The sequence below is a fragment of the Centroberyx gerrardi genome, chromosome 5 (genome assembly GCF_048128805.1).
Source record: "Centroberyx gerrardi isolate f3 chromosome 5, fCenGer3.hap1.cur.20231027, whole genome shotgun sequence".
Lineage (NCBI taxonomy): Eukaryota > Metazoa > Chordata > Actinopteri > Beryciformes > Berycidae > Centroberyx > Centroberyx gerrardi.
The window spans coordinates 16,792,703-16,812,489 of NC_136001.1; the positions used below are offsets into that span (position 1 = coordinate 16,792,703).

The 19,787-nt window shown below is 43.0% G+C and overlaps 1 protein-coding gene across 4 annotated transcripts; it reads right to left on the reverse strand.

Moving 5' to 3' along the window:
* Window positions 1-129: 129 nt before the first annotated feature.
* LOC139908553 (uncharacterized) lies at window positions 130-19,075 on the reverse strand. 4 transcript variants are annotated; one of them, XM_071895298.2, is made up of 21 exons: window positions 18,880-19,075; window positions 17,915-18,091; window positions 17,579-17,699; window positions 16,709-16,926; window positions 16,026-16,121; window positions 15,408-15,573; window positions 14,977-15,048; window positions 14,205-14,320; window positions 12,909-12,929; window positions 11,670-11,771; window positions 11,203-11,301; window positions 8,515-8,616; window positions 3,308-3,406; window positions 2,976-3,073; window positions 2,737-2,854; window positions 2,381-2,493; window positions 1,952-2,093; window positions 1,409-1,545; window positions 1,101-1,218; window positions 510-574; window positions 130-411 (listed from the first exon to the last, which is right to left on the reverse strand). In XM_071895298.2, the coding sequence occupies exons 1-21, from the start codon at window positions 18,892-18,894 to the stop codon at window positions 198-200; spliced, it is 2,409 nt and encodes an 802-aa protein (XP_071751399.2). In that variant the 5' UTR covers window positions 18,895-19,075; the 3' UTR covers window positions 130-197. The 4 variants fall into 4 exon arrangements, with proteins under 4 accessions (XP_071751399.2, XP_071751396.2, XP_071751397.2 ...); XM_071895295.2 differs by having other exon boundaries at window positions 11,670-11,792; window positions 12,822-12,929; XM_071895296.2 differs by lacking the exon at window positions 16,026-16,121 and having other exon boundaries at window positions 11,670-11,792; window positions 12,822-12,929.
* Between the last annotated feature and the right edge of the window lie 712 nt (window positions 19,076-19,787).

The following is a 19,787-nucleotide window of genomic DNA, read 5'->3' on the forward strand; positions in this document are numbered from 1 at the left end:
TGGGGGAAAATAAAAGCTTTTTTGGTAGTCATAAATCTGGTAAGGTGCAGGTTATCAGAGTCTGGTGTGCTGAGAATGAACTTGGAAATTCAACTTAAAGTAAACCTTGCAGAAGGGAAATTGTTATGGTTTAGTTTGTTTATTTAGAAAATAAAATATTTTTTTCTATGCATTCATGTTGAAGATGGACAGAAACCTCAGGAACAGCTATTGTCTGTGCTGCTGAGGAAGCCTGCAGGAGCCGATTGGTCTGAGCGGCTGTTTGCGGAGGTCAGGTTCAGGTAGCCCATCTCTGCCGGCCTCATGGTCACAGCAGAGAGAGGGGATGAAGTCACTTCTGTCTGCTTGGTCTTACTGCTCTCAATATTGTCCAGTAAGCCCCGGATTTCAGAGGACTCGGGCATCATCACACTATGGATCAAAGTTCACGTTCATTGTAATGATGATCTCCTGTTATTTTGCCATGCAAATGGGTACTGCTGAAGTTTTGAATAGGGATTCAAACCTACCTTGAAGGTTGCAGAGGGCTGGATGTGAGGAAAACATGCTGAGGATTAGATATTTTCTTCAGTTCCTGACAAAACACAAACAGAATCAGGGTAGATTAATGTTGTATAATTTCAAAAATCATATTGGTCTCTCTGCCTATTAGTCGTGTCCTCCTTTAGAGATCATGATCATGGATAGACGGGAAGGCAGCTGATTTACCTCCACACATACCTTTACTGCATTGTTGCCTCAGTTCTTATAAGTTCTGAATTAGGGCACATCAAGGTACATTAAATATAGTAAAACTCTGCACCAACTACATAATAGAAAACATCTTTCTTTATCTCGCTTTTCACTTTGGGTAGCTTTGTCACTGTTTTGTTTGCCTGGGAATTGTTGACATGTATGGAAATAGAAACGGTACCAATCCTCTCCTCATCCTCTGTACTAGCTTTGTGTGTGTTGATCAACATACATATTGGCCAGAGCATAATGTGTAGACGTGTGCAAAAAAATGAGATTAATGTACAGTAAACAGGTCACGGAGCAAGTGTCCAAAGTAAAGCATGACTGAACGACTCCAGATGAACCAGATTTCACTGTTCCAGTACCTCAGCAAAGTGAAGTGACCGCATGTTTTGCAGAGTGCGTTCCAGTACAGCCAGCTGATTGGACATCTGAAGTATTTTGTTTCCCAGCCTCTTGTTTTCCATTTCCAGGAAATCCACCCTTGAGATGACAACATGAACATCTCTTTTAGTCAGTCTAAAGGAAATTGAACACAGATAGTCTAAATGTGCAGAAAATTTGTGAATGGCTCTGGCAATTACATTAGCAATTGCCTTTGATTACTGATGAGTGGTCTTGTTTTTGTTATGTTTCTTCATTAAAGTGTTGAGTGATAGTATAAGTCCAGTACCTGTATTTGGATAAAGAAGCTGTTAAAATACTGTCATTCTTGATGTGCTCCTCCACATTAAGCTGTTGTAGTAACTTCCTCTTTTCAATCAGCAGTTTCTCATTTTCCACAGTCATATTTATGATAAGCTCTTTCTCCTGGAGAGGAAGGACAGTCAGTTTCACTCATCATTCATCATCTCTAGTTTTATATCAGGTCATACTGTATATTCGAGGACACCCTCTGGGGTGAGATTTGTGCCAATGCAGGAATTAAACAGGATTAGCATCTTCATTGTACAAAAACAATTTTTAAAAAAAAAAAAACTAATTCCTAATTTTTCAATTAAACTGAAACTGAAAATCTGAATTTCAAACAAGTAAATAGTAAAGTTAAATTTTCAAAAAAATTAGCTTCAAATGCCAACATTCAATTTTACTGATCACATACAAATTCAGAACACATGATTTAAAATTCAGTTGTCTGGTGGCACAAATCTCACCTGATAACACCCTGGCTACTTGCAGTACACATGTGTAAAGTAGGATAAAGCTACAGATTTACCTTTGCTAATGAATGGGCACACAAGGACAACTCTCTCTCTAGGTTTTTCATCTTCTCATCACGCCACTTGGTTTCATCATCAAATTTCAGTTTGGCTCGATTCAGTTTTGCCTTGTGTTTTTCGTTCATCTCATGACACTTACTGTAAGCAGGTGAGCAAAGATAAAACATAATTCACATAACTGAGCTACTATATAAAATTATGATCTCTACAAAGAAAATTATATATTATATTATATTATATTATTGCTAGTGTCATGTGAAAACCTTGTAAATCCAATGAGCTGTGGGTTTATGATGCCTAAAACTCATTGGACAAACTCAAAAACACGCTCGTCAAGCTAAAAACAGTGCTGTGTTAATTAGTTCCTGACATTTTGGAGATACAAGGTTTTCATTCAACGTTGAGTGACGTTGCAGGCCCTTTACCTTCTCTCTCTGTCTAGGCATTTCAGGGTTTCACAGATCTCCTCTTTGAGCATCTCACACTCTTCCTGAGTGTCCAGCAGAGTCTTTACTGCTTTGTGATGATCAGGACACTCCTGTGGCCAAAGTGAAAACATCATCAGGTTTCAGCATGCCATATGTTATGTGACTCACGTGGCATATCCACATGCATGTACAGCTCTGTTTCCTATTACCTCAACACAAGGGTGGTCACAGTTGCTGCCTTTGTCTGCTGGTCAACAGCAGCACAAAGAAACTTAGAAGTAAGATATGGTATGTTAGCATTGGTGTGCACAGTCCAAATAGATAAGATAAGATTCAAATATATAGGACATTACCTTGTGGGGTGTGCTTTCTTCGCTCTGCAGCAGCTGTAGTGGTGTCGTAGAGGAGTCTTCCAGCCTCCAGCGAGTATTTTCATTGCGCTGTATATCTGCCTCTGTTTGCTTGCACAGCCTTCAAACACACACACACACACATACAAAGTCAAAGCTCCACTTACACATTACTAGAATTTTGAGAGGTGGCGTGCACATGGTTATTGGAGCTGAAAGAGTGTGGAGGTTCAGTATCCTACTTTTGATCCTGGAAGTCATTTTCTTTGGTGCAGATGCTAGCTATAAGGTTATCCAGGTCATTGTGTGAATTGTCCAGCTGCTGCTTCAGAGACTGGACCTGGAGGGGAGAAGCAGTGGTTTTGACATTAGTAAAAAAAAAGCAAAAGGGGGTTTTGCTTGCTGGGTTTTGTCTTAATCTGCCATTATAATGCCTTTTCTCCAATTGATGAATCAGAAGACTGTGTGACCATGTTCCAATGATAGCTACTGGATATAAAATTTTCTCTATACTCCTATATGGTGTATTTATCTGAAACCTCTACATAATCTTTTTATGTATTTATTCACTCACTTCTGACTCCTTTTCCAAAAGGCATCTCGTCTGAGCATTGAGTTCCTTTTGTAAATCTCTGCGGGTCTGATTTCTCTGAATCAATTCAGCTGCCTGGGACTAGAAACACATAATAAGAGCAACAGTCAGGCACAGTTTGACCACAACTATCCTTCATGAGTTATGCTTGTTGGTACCAATGTGTATGACATTTTGACAGGTTAAAAACAAGAGCAAGATCCTCTGAAATAGAGGTCTGCCAGTGGGTCCCAAGAGTCCCGCAACAGATCTTGGCAGCGTGGGACTGTGGGTGGGCGCAGACGAGCATGTTTGAAAGCGGGGTTATGATGCAAGCTTTTCACAACGCAATTTGGCAGCACCGCAGCTCAGATTAAACTGTTTGCACCTGCCATTTGATTGTGCGTTTGTTTAATGTAGCTCGGCTTCCTGGCTGGGTGGAGTTCTCAATTTTTAAGCATTGTAATGTATTCCATAAACCTGAGAGCTGATGACTTTCCCTGCTGATGTCATGCAACCATTAGATGACCATCTTTTAAAGGGCTTTTCAGTTTTGGATCGTAAATTCTATGGTAGACTGTTAATGGCATATGTGAGGGCCTACATGCAGTCTGGTGGCGGGCATGGTACAAAGGTTTTTGTGGGTGTGGGCGGGTACCATAGTAAAATATGCAGCAGTAAAATGTGCGGCACAAAAAGCAGCATGAGCGGCCTTGAAAAACAGGCCAGCGCAGACCTCTACTCTGAAAAATGTAAAGGATCAGCCTTCCCTGCCAATCAGCAATACTATCCTCAAATCACTACTTGCTTTTGCTCTGGAGTACATGCAAATTAAGATTTAACAAACTGTGCTGAACCGTTGCTGTTTGATACTAGACAAAATTCTACTCTGCTCTGAATGATCTGGTGATACATTTTGTCTGCAGTGTAGATTCTTCTGTTTTTATCTCAGCTTGGTTCAGTAGAGCACTTTTTGTTGGGATCTAGCAGCACTTGGTGAGCTATTTGTTTGTTACTGTGCTATCTTTCCCTTTTAGTTAAATCGGTGTTTAATTTGAAAGTGTTTGGTTTGATGCTGAGTAGTTTCGCTGAAACTGGTTTAGGTGAAGCCAGTTAAAGTGCTTGGCTGGGGAAGGCCAGTTGGTGTTCAAGTAGTTGTTAATTGCTGGGAGTGGCTTGAACTCCTCTGGTGATCCGGTACTTTTTGGCACAGTCATTCTACAGCCTCTTGTTGTCAGCCTCTGCGCACGAAGACTCCAGGTGCACAAAGACTATGGAGTCTATCTGCGGGAGTCAATCGAGGGTAGGCCAGAGAATAGGGACACGCGGCTAGAGTTGGCTAGGGTTTTTTGTAACTACCTTTCCTAGTTAACTGCTTTCCTACTAACTGCTTTCCTACTTAACTGCTTTCCTGTCTGCTACACTATGTCTCTCTCCCATCCCCGTTGTAACATCAGCTCATAGGCCCTGTAGACATGGCACTATTTTCAGGTGTAGGAACCCATGTAATCTTATTTACCCAATTTGCACCAGCAGTCCTTCTCTTGCTATTGCTGGAGGACTCTGGAACTGCCAGTCGGCAGTTAAGAAAACTGAGACCATCTCAGCCCATGCTCTATCTCAATCTCTCTACTTTCTGGCCCTCGCTGAGACCTGGATCATACCTGAAAATACTGCCACCCCAGCATCCCTCTCTGCTGCTTATTCTTTCTCTCACACCCCTAGAGCCTCTGGCCGCGGGGGAGGCACTGGACTCCTCATTTCACCCAAGTGGACTTACACTGTCATTCCTCTTTCACACCTCTCAATATCCTCTTTTGAATTCCATGCTGTTTCTGTATCTCTACCTATCAAGCTCAACATTGTGGTAATCTACTGTCCCCCTGGTCAGCTTGGTGACTTCTTTGAGGAGTTGGATGTCCTCCTCTCCTTCTTTCCTGAGGATGGCTCATTCTTCTGGGTGACTTCAACATCCTGCCAGAGAAATTGCAATCCCTGTCCTTCCTTAACTTTTTCTCATCTTTTGACCTCTCCCTTTCTCAATCTCCTCTGACTCAAAAGGCAGGGAACCTGCTTGACCTCATCTTCACCAGATCCTGCTGCACCTCCAACCTTACCGTTACCCCTCTTCCTGTGTCTGACCATCACTTTATAACCTTCTCCCTTCCCATCTCACCCCCCACCTCCCACTCAACATCCACTCACACTATCACCACCCGGTGCAACCTAAAAACTCTCTCACCTACCTCGCTCTCTTCTGCTATCCTTTCCTTGCTTCCGTCAGCCGAGCAGTTCTCTCTCCTGTCCACTGAGGAGGCCTCCAATACTGTTCTATCCTCTCTTTCCTCCTCTCTTGACTCTCTCTGCCCACTAACCACTAAACCAGCTCGATCCTCTCCACCCGCTCCTTGGCTGTTCGAATCTCTGCGAACTCATAGAACAGAGCTTCGGGCAACTGAGAGGAAATGGAGAAAATCACAGCGCCCTGACGATCTCGCTGCCTACCACCTTCTCTCCAACTTCACCTCTGCTGGGTCAACAGCAAAGACTTCCTTCTTCATTACTAAAATCCAGTCTTCTGCCTCCAACCCCAGTAAACTGTTTTCCACCTTCTCCTCCCTCCTTAACCCACCCTCCCCGCCCCCTCCTTCTTCCCTCTCAGCTGATGATTTTGTCACCTACTTTGCTAAGAAGGTGGATGACATCAGCTGTTCCTTCCATCATCCAGCCACTAACAACACTATTCCTTACTCCAAACCTGCTTCTCTGCCCCTTGTCCCTGGGCTTGCTTCCTTCTCTACCCTCTCCCCAGAAGATGTCCTCACACTTGTCAGGTCTAACCGAGCCACCACCTGCCCCCTTGATCCTATCCCTTCTAATCTTCTCCAAACCATCTCCACTGACATCACTCCCCTCCTCACTGCCCTTATCAATTCCTCCCTGTCCTCGGGCCTTGTTCCAGCTGCTCTAAAGACTGCCAGAGTCAAGCCACTTCTTAAGAAACCCTTGACCCTGCTGCTATCCAGAACTACAGACCTGTATCTCTTCTCTCCTTTCTATCCAAAACCCTTGAGCAAGCAGTTTCCAACCAACTCTCTCTCTATCTCTCCCAGAATGACCTCCTGGACCCTCTTCAATCCGGTTTCAAGGCTTCTCACTCTACTGAGACAGCACTCCTTGCTGTCACTGAGGCCCTGCACACTGCCAGGGCTTCATCCCTCTCCTCTGTCTTTGTCCTCCTTGACTTGTCTGCTGCTTTTGATACAGTTGACCCCCAAGTCCTTCTCTCCATCCTATCTGAACTGGGAATCACTGGATCTGCACACTCTTGGTTCGCATCCTATCTGTCTAACCGCTCATACCAGGTCTCATGGAGGGGATCTCTGTCCGGATCCTGTACACTTAGCACCAGTGTCCCTCAGGGCTCAGTCCCGGGGCCCATGCTATTCTCTCTGTACACTAAATCCCTCGGCCATGTGATCTTCTCTCATGGCTTCTCCTATCACTGTTATGCTGACAACACTCAACTCTACCTCTCCTTCCCCCCCTCAGATACACAAATTGATGGGCGCATCTCCGCATGTCTCAAAGACATCAGTGCTTGGATGTCTGTGCACCACCTCAAGCTCAATCTTGACAAGACGGAGCTACTCTTTCTCCCAGGGAAAGATTGCCCTCTCACAGACCTCTCCATCTCCATTGACAACACCACTGTGTTTCCCTCTCAGACTGCCAAGAACTTAAGGGTGATCCTGGACAACCAGCTGTCCTGCTCTGCCTACATTGCAGCAACAACCCGCTCCTGTAGGTTCTTCTGTAGGCCCTCTTTCCTTTTCCTTTTCCTGAGGGAAGCGGCACAACTCCTGGTCCAGGCACTTGTCATCTCCCGCCTGGACTACTTCAACGTTCTTCTGGCCGGGCTACCTGCCTCTGCCATCAGACCTTTACAGCGCATTCAGAACGCTGCAGCCCGTCTGGTGTTCAACCAACCAAAACTCTCTCACGTCACTCCCCTCTTCCAGTCGCTTCACTGGCTTCCCATCTCTGCACGCATGAAATTCAAGACTCTGGTACTTGCCTACAGCAGTACATCAGACTGCCCCTCCCTATCTGCAATCTCTGGTCAGGTTCCAAACCCCGCCTCGTTCCCTCTGCTCCTCCACCCTTGCAGGTCGCCTCGCCCCTTCCTCGCTACGTGGGCTCAGAAGTCGTCATCCTGGTTGTGACTCTTCTCATCACCTGGCGCCACAATGGTGGAACGAGCTCCCCCCTTCTGTCAGAACGGCTGAATTATTGCCCATCTTTTGGCGGAGACTAAAGACACATCTCTTCAGGTTACATCTGGACCCCTCTTGAACTAACCTATCTTCTTACCCTTCTTTAAAAAAAAAAAAAGAAAAAAGAAAAATCAACGAATGCTACATATTCCTATTAAAGGAATAGTTCACCCAAAAATTTAAATTCGGTCATTATCTACTCATTCTCATGCCAGTACAAACTCGGGTGAGTGTTTTTTCTTCATACAACTTACCTGGAGTTCTCCAGGCTCGCTGCTGGAGGAGCTTCTTCCAGTGAATGGGAAGTGAATGGGGAGCTGGACGTTCTGCTTCAAAAAGGGCCACCGTGGCCGCGCAAGGTTTGTGTGTGCGATAGTGCGCGACCTCCATCTCGTGAGGTTTGGTAATGCGGAAGTACATGCAATGGCGATTGACTCGGATTTTCATGAAATAATGGATCAAATTACGTTTTTTTCAACTCTTAGAGCGATCATCAGGCGTCAGAAGACTTTGATTATACTACACGAGCTTTATGGAGTAATTTTATGGACATTTATTGCCCTTTTTGAAGCAGAACGTCCAGCTCCCTATTCACTTCCCATTCACTGGAAGAAGCTCCTCTAGCAGCGAGCCTGGAGAACTCCAGGTAAGTTGTATGAAGAAAAAACACTCACCCGAGTTTGTACTGGCATGAGAATGAGTAGATAATGACCAAATTTTAATTTTTGGGTGAACTATTCCTTTAAAAGGCTTAGCTGATGAAGACTGAGTTGGTTTCACTACTGTTGACAAAATTCACTTATTGTAAGTCGCTTTGGACAAAAGCGTCTGCTAAATGACATAATGTAATGTAATGTAATGATAACAGCTTAAGCAGGAAGACAGTTTTAAGCTTCTCATGTAATTCTAATGGAGCTGTGCAGTGGGACCTACATCAGCCTGGGCCTGCACAGTCAGGAGCTGCTGCTTAGCCTGTTGCTGTTGCTCCTGCAGGGCAGAGTCCAGCCGATCCACCTCCTTCTGTAGAGATACCACCTGAGACAAAGACAGAAGTTACTTGACACACATACATGAATGTGTCATATCTCCATCTCAGCATAGGGCCAACATTCACAATGCATCTTAGAGGATTGCTGATTTTAGATGATTGTTGTCTTTTTACGTAATTCAAGCAGACAATATGGTTGCAATTAGGGTTTGACCGATATGAGTTTTTGAAGTCCAATACTGATACCAATACAGACACCGTTGAATTTGTATTGAAGCTGCCAATAGCCGATAACTTGTGCCAATATGCAATATCTTTAAATTAAACAGTGATGTTTGGAGTTCCAAAAAGAGCCATAAAATGACCATCAAATGTCTCTAAACAGCTTGTGCAGCATAATCTAAGTGTTCTGTGTCCAAATGATTCCACTGCAAGCCCAAAAAGCCTACATTTACCCCAGTACTAAATATATTAAGCTCACTGACATTTCCTTGTTATTGATAGCGTGAATGGGCATGCTCTACCTTGCCCTGCTGGAAGGCTCTGCTCGCTTGCTGTATGAGTTACACTGCCCCCAACACAATCTGTTGGAGGTCCAAGGTAAGCTGCAGCACAGACTCCTTCTGCCTCCAGTAGAGGAGCCACTAGCCCCAGCCGACTGTTGTGAGTTGCGCGTGCCCGTTCACAGTTTCAATAGAAGTGTCAGTGACATAAATATAGGATATAATGGAGTAAATATAGGCTTTTTGAACTCGCAGTGCAATCATTTGGATACAAAACAATTGGATTGTGCTGCACAAGCTCTTTAGAGACATCTTTTTTATTTTTTTATTATGCTTTTACAGATACAAGCTTCGTGAATACCATTCAGAGAGCCTATCACTGATCTGCAACTACTCAGGAATATATATGGGGCTGATTTATGTATGTTTGAAAGTCCTTGAGCTTTAGGATTGCAGTCTCATGCTGAGGAGGTGTTTGTTCAGTCTCTTCTTGAAGGCATGAACACTACTTGATGTAATGTCTCCGACAACAGCGGGGGGAAGGCTGTTCCATGTTGTTACAGCAGAGTGGAGAAAGCTCCTGTCAAGGCATTTGGTGTTAGCCCTGGGGAGTGACAAGGCATGGTTTGGTGGTAGCCTGCGGGTGGTTCGACCTGGGACATGAGCTGAGGGTAGCAGTGCTTTCAGGTCTGCTGGACAGTTTGGAGTGTGCATCTTGAAAAGAACAGTTGTTGCAGCAACTGTTCTGCGATGGCTCAGCTTGGTGATGCCATAATCCTTTAGGGCATAGTCCTCATCCACACCAATGATCTTTAGTGCCTTATTCTGGATGATATCTAGCTGCCTAAGAGTGGTTTGTGAGGCATTCATCCAGGCAAGGCAGGAGTACTCCATGATGCTCCTGACCTGGGTTTTGTAGACGTTGGCTCTGCCTCTAGGATCAAGCTTGTTGGCCAACTTCCGCAATGCTCCGAGACGTTGTCCAGCACGTTTGCAGATATTATACAGATGGCTGGTCCACTGGAGTTTTCTGTCAATGCACAGTCGTAGAACTTCCATCTGCTCACTGAGCTTGACTTTAGTGCTCCCAAAGAAGAGATCAGGACGAGATGGATTCCTCTTTCTGGACAGGATCATTGCCTTACACTTGTTGGGCTCGAAGGTGACCTTCCAGGCATCAGCCCACTTTCTGATGTTTTCCAGGTCTTTGTTTAGGCTTGCTGCCACCTCAGGCCCATTTGATGGTGTTATGGGTGCGAAGATGGTGGAATCATCCACGTAAAGAAACATGTTGTTCTCACATTGTTCCACAACATCATCTATGAAGATGGAGAATAATAATGGGCCGAGAATGGATCCCTGAGGTACTGATGCATTGATGGGGCATGGTGATGAAGACTGACCAGACAGCACAACTCTGATGGATCTTCCTTGAAGGTAATTCTGTAGCCATATATGTAGTCTACCAGTTATGCCCTTTGACGTAAGCTTTACACAAAGGCCATTGTGCCAGACCTGGTCGAATGCGCCCTTAATATCTAGCGCACCAATGCATACTTCACCGCCTTTGTCAAGGATGTTGTTCCATGTCTGGGACAAAACTGTGAGGAGATCGGCTGTGCTGTGATTTGGTCTAAATCCGAATTGTTTATCAGAGATAAGGCCATGGCGGAGGAGGTAGCCCTGTAGTTGTTTGTGATAGTCATTTGATGCTTTAATGCTTTTGTAACTCTAAACCACCAGATCCCGCTCATTTCAATTGTTTGGAAGAAAGCCGAGATGGAGCTCAGGGCCTAACTCGCTGTGTGCTTGGTGATTGTACAAACTTCAATGGAGTTTCGACTTTCATGGGGGTGAGAAGATAAGAACAGAGTTTTAATTTTGGGGAGTACTGTTTTGATTCTAAAATGGTTTTGATTATAAAATTAGAAAGTCTTCTTGTCCAATTAATGAATTAGAATAACAGCCATTGAATTCAACACTGTGTGTCCACTCCAGACAATACACTCCAAATACTAGCCGTGGATCTAAAAGTCTCTCCGTCCTGCTCTATGGTATATTCATTTGACACTTCTCCACATGATTGGTTTCATTGAGTTTTCTTATCTGTTCATATTTTTATTCACTCACTGCTGTCTCCTTTGCCAAAAGGCATCTGGTCTGAGCGGTGAGCTTCTCCTCTAAATCTCTGCAGGTCTGGTTGCTCTGCGACAACTCTGTCGCTTGCGACTAGAAACAAGCAATAAAGGCATTAAGAAGCATTCAAAAACATTCAGGCACATTGTGAATACAACTACCACTCCTAAGTTATGCTTGTTGATACCACTGTGTATGGCACTTAGAGGGGTTACAAGAAGACAAGATTCTAGTTATGATTTAGTAGAAAGGTTGAGTCTTTTCAACCAATCAGTGCTGTCCAACACAGTAAATTAGCACTTAGCTTTGCTGTTGAATACATGTAAATAAGTTTAGCAATCTGTGGCTGTTTGATACTGAATTAACTTTCTACTCAGAGTGACATACTGACTGTAGGATTGGCAGGAAGACAGTTTTAGGCTTCTCATGTAACTCCAGTGGAGCTGTGCAGTGGGACCTACTTTAGCCGTCTCACTGGCCTGGTCAGCCTGGGCCTGCACAGTCAGGAGCTGCTGCTTAGTCCGCTGCTGCTGCTCCTGTAGGGCAGAGTCCAGCCGGCCCACCTCCTTCTGTAGAGATACCACCTGAGACAAACACACAAAAACACTTATGAACAAATGTGTCACAGACCAGGGTCCATATTCGCAATACATCTTACAGGATTGTTGTTTAGATTATTGCTGCCCTTTCAAATGTCAAACATACAATATATTTACAACTGCACACTAAATTAGGAGATGATTATTGCTGATTCCTGATTAAGGCTAAGTGGGCAGATTCTAGAGCCGACCTTTTACTCTCACCCATTTGTTAAGTAAACAGGTTAGTATAATTCCACCAATGTTACTACACTAGAGATGCAATGTATAAACCTTTGCATATATTCACTGCAAAATTACAAACGTACAAAAGCAGAAAAATGTGATTGCACACCTTTTTAGATTTATCAAATATTGTGTTAACTGTTACATTACAATCCTTGTTATAAAATGGCAAAAATAGGAAAGCCGTGGTTTAGACTATAATATTGTAAAGTCTTGATGTCTCATCAGTGAATGAGAGCAAAAGCTGTTGAATTCAACACTGTGTGACAAAGTCCCAATAATAGCTGTTGGATGTAGAATTTTCTCTGTACCGCTGCATGGTGGATTAATCTCAGACCTCTGCAGGATAAATGACATTCATTTGCTTATCTATTTATCTATTAATTCACTTGCTGCTGTCTCCTTTGCGAAAAGACATTCAGTCTGAGCAGTGAGCTCCTTCTGTAAATATCTGCAGGTGTGATTGCTCTGGGTAAACTCCGCTGCCTGGGACTAGAATAACCCAAGCCAGGGATACTTTGATTTCAAAAGTTCTGCTTGCTTAAACCAATCTGTATGGTACTTTGACAGATTTAAAAGAAGAACAACACTCTCTAAATGTTGTGATTTCACATCATTCCTGCCGACCACCAAGCAGTACTGGCCTACAGTCAATCAGTGCTTGGCTTTGAACAGGCTGTAGCTCTGTGATACTGGGTGAACATTATATTCTGAATGACAGCGGGTTAGGCAGCACATTAGGTTTATGTTTCTCAAGTGCAGCTAGTGGAGCTGTGCAGTGGGACCTACTTTAGCCGTCTCACTGGCCTGGTCAGCCTGGGCCTGCGCAGTCAGGAGCTGCTGCTGCTCCTGCAGGGCAGAGTCCAGTCGGCCCACCTCCTTCTGCAGAGATACCACCTGAGACAAACACACATACAGTAACACATGAATGTGTCATTTCTCTCTGTATCAACCTGAGGCCTACATTCACAGTGCATTTTAGAGGATTACCACATAGTACAAACAAACAAAGCACACATAAAAACAAACATATATACATGTGTATCAGACCAGGGCCAACATTCACAGTGCACATACATTTTTTAAATATTTTTTCTGAAAAAGCATGCTGAATATACAATATGGTCATAATAGGTACACGTGATTTGGCCACCAATGCATCTCATTCATTTGGCTGAGTAAACAGGTAAGCCATATATCAACTTTATTAAATCAGTTGGTACACATGGATAGGGGGCCATTCAACAATGTCTACACCATACAAAAAAGCCCACACTGAACAGACACTGTGCTACCCAGCAGCCTTGTGAATAAACACAACTCGAAGCCAGTACATAAAGTATAATCCATTCAACATACTCCATTAAACATAATCATGCCATTTCCTTGTGAGTACAAGATTCATCTGAATATAGTAAGCTACATTATGGTGATAAGCTTATAGAACAAATGTTTACATTTTCATGACAATCAGGACAGGAACGTTCCCAAACATTACCCTCATAACCATAACCATGTTGCAGCAAAGGGCAAGGGCGCTGCACTGTTCACTGTTTCTGCAATCTCACACACTCTTAATAATATAATTTAACTCCATAATCTGTTTACAGGGGAATACCACAGAATTTGAACGCTGCTTGTCCAATGCCCAATGTTCACTTGGTTATAATGAAAATCCACCACTATCCCCTTTGATCAGAAATGACAGTCAAGATTAAGAGTTTGTTCCACCCCCCCATCTGTGATGACTCACCAGTGTACAGCACCAATGAGAATGAAGAGGCAAAGGTGACTGGAAAAGTACCGGATGATTGTTTTTATGGAATTTGCATTTTCTAGTTCCTACAAGAGATATAAATTTAAGCCTATTTCCCTATTTGAAGTTCAAGTAAACATTCTTTGTGTCCACAAAGTCAGTCTCCCATTCACTGTCCACAGAGCAGCTGCAGGTTATATATCTCTGGAAGACATGACAGATTTGAGACTTTTAAATCTACAGCCTTTAGCTTGAGGTAGAGTCGATCAGGTTTAAAAATAATGTTTGGATTGTCATGAACAAGAGGAGTGGCAAATGCAAATTCTTAAGATGAGTGTTATTCCACTATGGGATTCTTCTGATGTAATGGGTCCTATTTAAACAAACGTTGTATGTTGAGGCTGCAGGTATCGTACCGTCTCTTGGAGGGAGTTTTTCTCAGCATCAAGTGAGCGCACCCTGGTCCTCAAGGCTCTGATCTCTAGGTCCAGGCGGTCATTCAGCTCTTTGGCCTTTCGCAGTTCCACCATTTCTTTTGAAATACAGAGGGATAATGTACCCATCAGATTGTAAATATTATCTATCAGATTGTAAATATTACTATTTATTATCTATCACATGCTTAGTGTTTTCACTGATCTTATGCATTCTGTTCTGTGTAACGCTTATCAGTTTAACATTCTAATATGACTCAAAATTGAAAACATTAAATATTCAAAAATATAAATTGGTTGTCCTTTTAGATATTTATATACTTTTATATAGATAATTTATATACTTTTTTGTATTAATTAATGAAAATTGATATATTGGTCTTAGACACTAGCTCTCATTTCAACAGCATGCCATGGATTGACTGTGGAGACCAAAGCTGGAAAAGCTGTCAGAAATAAAAATAAAAAATCAGTTGTTTTCCATAAAATGTTCTTGCAAAATATCAATGTATATTAATATTTTGATGTTTAGGGAGCAAAAAGAGGAAGTGAAAATAAATAAGTTATTTTCACTTCCTCTTTTTGCTCCCTAAACATCAAAATATTAATAAGAGAATTTATAATAAGACTGTAGAATGGGCCTTCCATATCCTGGTCTCATGTCAACCAGAATAAGCTGAAACAAGGCTCCACTTAAAAGAGGAGGATGTTCATATTTTGAAAGCCTAGTTTCCACAAAACACACATTTCTCACCACGTTTCTTCAGTTTTTCTACTTCCTGTCTGAGCTGCTCTACTTCCTGCTGTGCTCCCTGCAGCTCAGGCTCTGAAAAACATACACACACACACACACACACACACACACACTGGAATCAGAGCCGATATTTCCAATATACTCTCACAAAGCTATTATCAGTGTTTCTACAATTTTTAGAGCAGTGGAAGTTGGGGGTAAGTTTGATTTTAGCTCTGTGTTTGTTGGATACTGTATGATGATAAAACCACAACTTCTGAACATTAGAAATATAAGTATATATAAATAAATAGCCCAGCAGTGCTAAATTAATATAGGGGAAACACTAGGGTTCTGGTCACGGCAGCAACATTGTTACCGTATTATCACTGTGAGAAATCACTGTGAGAAAGAAACAGTCAGCTGTTTAGAAGCTGATTAATATCTCTCACCATAAGCACTCTGGGTCAAGTGAGCAGACTCTAGCTCATCGGTCAAGCGGCGGATCTCGTTGTGGGCCATAGCCAGCCGGCGGGAGCCCTCTTCCAGGTCCCGCTCCAGACGGGAACACTCCCGCTCCACACTGCTTGCCTGGCCAGCCAAATGCCTGGCCTCAGCCTGAAGAGAGGAGGAGAGGAATCTCTACGGTTACAGTGATCGCTGTGCTCTGAAGGGAACTGAACAATACAAGCAAGAATGTACAGAAACACATGCAAGGACAGACAGGACAGCTTTGAGAAGTGCACTGCATCAAGATTCATCAGTGATGCCCCATGAGGCTTTGAATTCCCTCAACCATGCAATATTTCCTAGCTTGTGCTGGTAGCAGAACATTAGAAAACTGGAACAAAAAAGAGGATGTAGTTAACATGGATGCTGCTGAACAGAAGACATGCAAAGAGCTCCTCTCACAGTCATACACTGGTACACAAAAGAATGCCAGTCAGTGTGGTTGTTACTCTCAGACTTCTCCTCTCAATACTTTTCTTTCAACATAACCTTTCATCCAATTTGTTAGTATTTTTTTTTTTGGGATGCAGTAACGTTACCCTATACATATATGGACATACAGGAATAAAAATGTGTTTGCTCTGAGCAGCTTTGTGGAGTCCAAAGAGCCTCTTCCATGGGCTCTGGCCATGGCGTGGCGACCCCTTGTGGGGAGACTGTGGAACAAGGTTGGATCACAGAATAAGCAATATGACCATGGAGAAACGTGTGTATCTAAGAAGTGCTCTGTTAATGACTGTCAATAAGCATATTGGCATATGCTCTTTGTCCATACGAATCTGGTCGTATCATGGCATAATCATACATATCACAAAAAACATCACAAAGAAAGAGATAACACACTACAAAGGGGGGAAATTAATTTGCTAAAAGTTGAAAAACTTTTAGCAAGGCTTTAAACGGTTTTCAATAATTACATAAACAAGCAAAAGCAAGAACTATAACCAGCGCCTCCCACAAGCCTTTGCTGGGCACTACAACTACCTAAAAATAGAGACGCCCTGGGCATGCTGGTGGCTCAGCTGGTTATGGCACATACCATGTAACAGCAATGTCCAGAGTTTGAATCTGACCTGGGACCTTTGTCACAAGTTAACCTCCCCTTCCCTTCTGTCTCTCTCTCTCTCTCTCTGACACAATCTGTCTCTCTACTGTAAACTTTCAAATAAAGGCAAAAATGCCCCAAAAAAGAGGTGCCTGGTGGACACAAGGACTAAAACTTAGACCAGGAAGTTCCTCTTACCTGGTCTGCATTCTTGTTCTGTGCTAGGGCGTCTGTCCCCAGCTGGCCGGCTGGTGGAGTGTCTCCACAGGCCGTGGGGCTGCCATGGTCCTCCCTCCTCTCCAGCAGGGAGGCCCTCTCCACCAGCAGGTAGGCCACCTGCTCACTGGGGCTGCTGTGGATCAACTCTGTAAGACCTTGCTGGTACAGCATTTTGGCCACCTCACTTATCTGGGCATCTATCACGATAGAGGAGGAGGAATTAATAATATTTATAGGATAAGTGATAGTGTGTCATTTTCAATACAAGCCCAAAATTTGGGGATGGGGGGACTGGGGGTTTTGTGCCCAGAAGGTTGTCAGTTTGAATCCGGGTGGGGGGAAATGAATGAAGAAAATCCCTCACATCCCCTGCTGACTCACCGCTACCCCACTGATGGCTTTGTTTATATTTTGATTTACTGGTCTTAGGATATGCCTCACTCTCAAATTGACTGACAGTATGTGAAAGCCAATGTGATTCTTGCTTGTTTATATTTCTAATATTTGTACCATATACCTAAGTAAAACAGAACTGTCATTTGATTTACAGTGGCTTAAGGAAGCAGAAAAAAAGCTTATTTTCAATGTATGAGTCAGGCATGAAACAAATAAATCTATAATCTAAAAATCTTTGGGAATATACAAATAATCTATGGGAAGAAACTGGAAAGAAGAAATCTGGATTGGGGCTTTTTAAACTATGAAGTATCGTAAAAATCAAAACAATCAGGACTCGTAAAGATAAAGCGCATAAAGATTTAAATGTTTGATTTTAATCAAAAGATCTGATTTGCTGTTGCTCTTGGATGATTCTTATTTATAGGTAGACTACTGGTAAACATTTCCCACCTTGCAGGGATATTAGGCGATGCAGCTGGTCCTTGAGCTGGTCATTCTCCTCTTGTATCTCCTGAGCCAAAACATCCTTGTGCTCTGTAAAGATACGGATCTGCTCCAAGGACTTACGTACCTTAGAGAGACAGACCGCTGATGTCAAACCTTACACTGGTGCGCTCACAGTCACTAATGTTAAAGACACACAAACACACTTATTCTCACTCTTAATGACACACAACCTGTGCCTGAGAGTCTGTTGTTTGAGAGCCATAGTAGGATTCCTGCTGTTCTGTACCAACCAGCCTATCACACTGACATGTCATGGGTAATTCTACAGTGCTAACTCACTTCAGCCATCTCAGCAATGTGTTGTGAGCGCTGGGTGTCCAGGTCACTCGTCACGGTGACCAGACGGCTCTCTCTGTGCTGGAGGGCACGCCATAGGACACACAGCTGATCCTTCAGAGGGGCGTGAGGAGCAAGGCCCTCCTCCTTGAGCCATGTGGCAATCTGGTTCGGCTCCTCCTGGAGACAGATCAGATACAACTTTGGAGATGCTGCAGGGTGAAGTGTAAGCCCACGCTGACAAACCAGGGGACCACAGCATCTTTTTTCTGTGAAAGGACTTCTTCTCTCAGGCTACTTGCATTTAGCTGGAGGAGAAATTGGATTACATCTTGCCAGTCAGTCTCTGATGTGAAAGATGAATAATGTTATCTGTACTGACATCTTCATGGAAACTGCATACTGTGACCCCAGAAAAATTGCCTCATTGACATGACTATGTAGCAAAAACAAAATGATAACATAATGCAGGGTAAAAATGTTACATTTTTACAGTTTCTTTTTGAGGTGGGCCATCATGGGGTGACAATGTATTCATGTTACATCTCTAGATAGTAATGTTATTGTGAGAATCATCTTTATCTTATAACTGTAACTGTGAAGCAGACAGAGATTAAGTGGCGTACACCGTGGTCAAACTTGTTTTCACATTTTGGGAAACAGCTGTTCCTTTCAGTGGAGACAGCTGGGACTGCCAAAAGGCTGCTGTTGAACTACTTCCTCCGTGTAGCGGTCTTGGTCTAAAAGAACTAGCAATAGTACTTGAGGCTTCTGAACCGACTTCATTTTATTTAGAAAAACAGACTCTCTAGAAAATATCTCGTGTGTTCAGTTAGTTTTTTTTATCACCAGCCCAAATATCACATCTGGTACTGTTAGTAATCTGGATGATTGCAGGTTTAAAATAGGCTACAAATAAAAAAAACAAACACATAGGCTATAAGAAGAAAACGATGTGTTCTCTGTACCTCCTCTCGCTCCATCTCTCTTGCGGTGTGAAACAACTTTCCTCCGGGATTTAGTCTGATGTTTTACTCTTGATTATCCGCCACAGTCCTTTATCGACTCCAAACGTCGAATCTCTGCAGCAGCAGCAGTTTTCACAAGCTCGACACTCACTCGCATTCTTCCATACTGAGACTCAACAACGCAGCCTCGCGTTCCAGAACACGCGTCACAGTGACACGAGCCGCTTGTCTTTTTCGGCCGTGACTGTTATAACGGTACGAGACAAAGAGATGAGTGGGGCTGCAGCCCGGGACCAGGCAAGCTCTCAGTCAGTCCACTCCCCCAAAACCAAGTGTTACACAACAAGGGCTCCCAAACTTTGTCATGTCAAGGCCCCTCCGAAACTATACATATACAGGGACCCCCCAGTCAGAGAGTAGGCCTATGTAAAAACAGTATCAACACTGTTGCTAGCCTGTAAAAATTGTGATACACGTTTTTGTAAATAATTTATTGTTGTATAGCCTATTATTGTTTGGGTTTTGTAGTGCAGTGGTCATAGGGCTTAAGATCCTCCAGGGGCCCTTGAGGGAGTTTTAGGGGGTCCATACTTTCATTTCATTATTTCACTCACTAGACATTAGCATAATGAGAGAATGTATTGAATTAAATGCTTCATGTTTAATTTTCCATGTTTTTAAAAAGAAGATGGGTTTTGTTTAAATCTATCTCCAGAATGTCTAACAAGGCATTAAATGTGCAAAATAAAATATATTTTTGGTTTAAATGTAGGCCTAATGCTGCTATTGATGGTTTTCACTCTTTTCAAGTAGATCCAATGGGCTAAGCTAAATTAAAAAAAATTTTCTTAGCTGTATAAAAAATGAAAACATGAGTTGTTCTGGGGTGCTATCTATCTATGACAGTG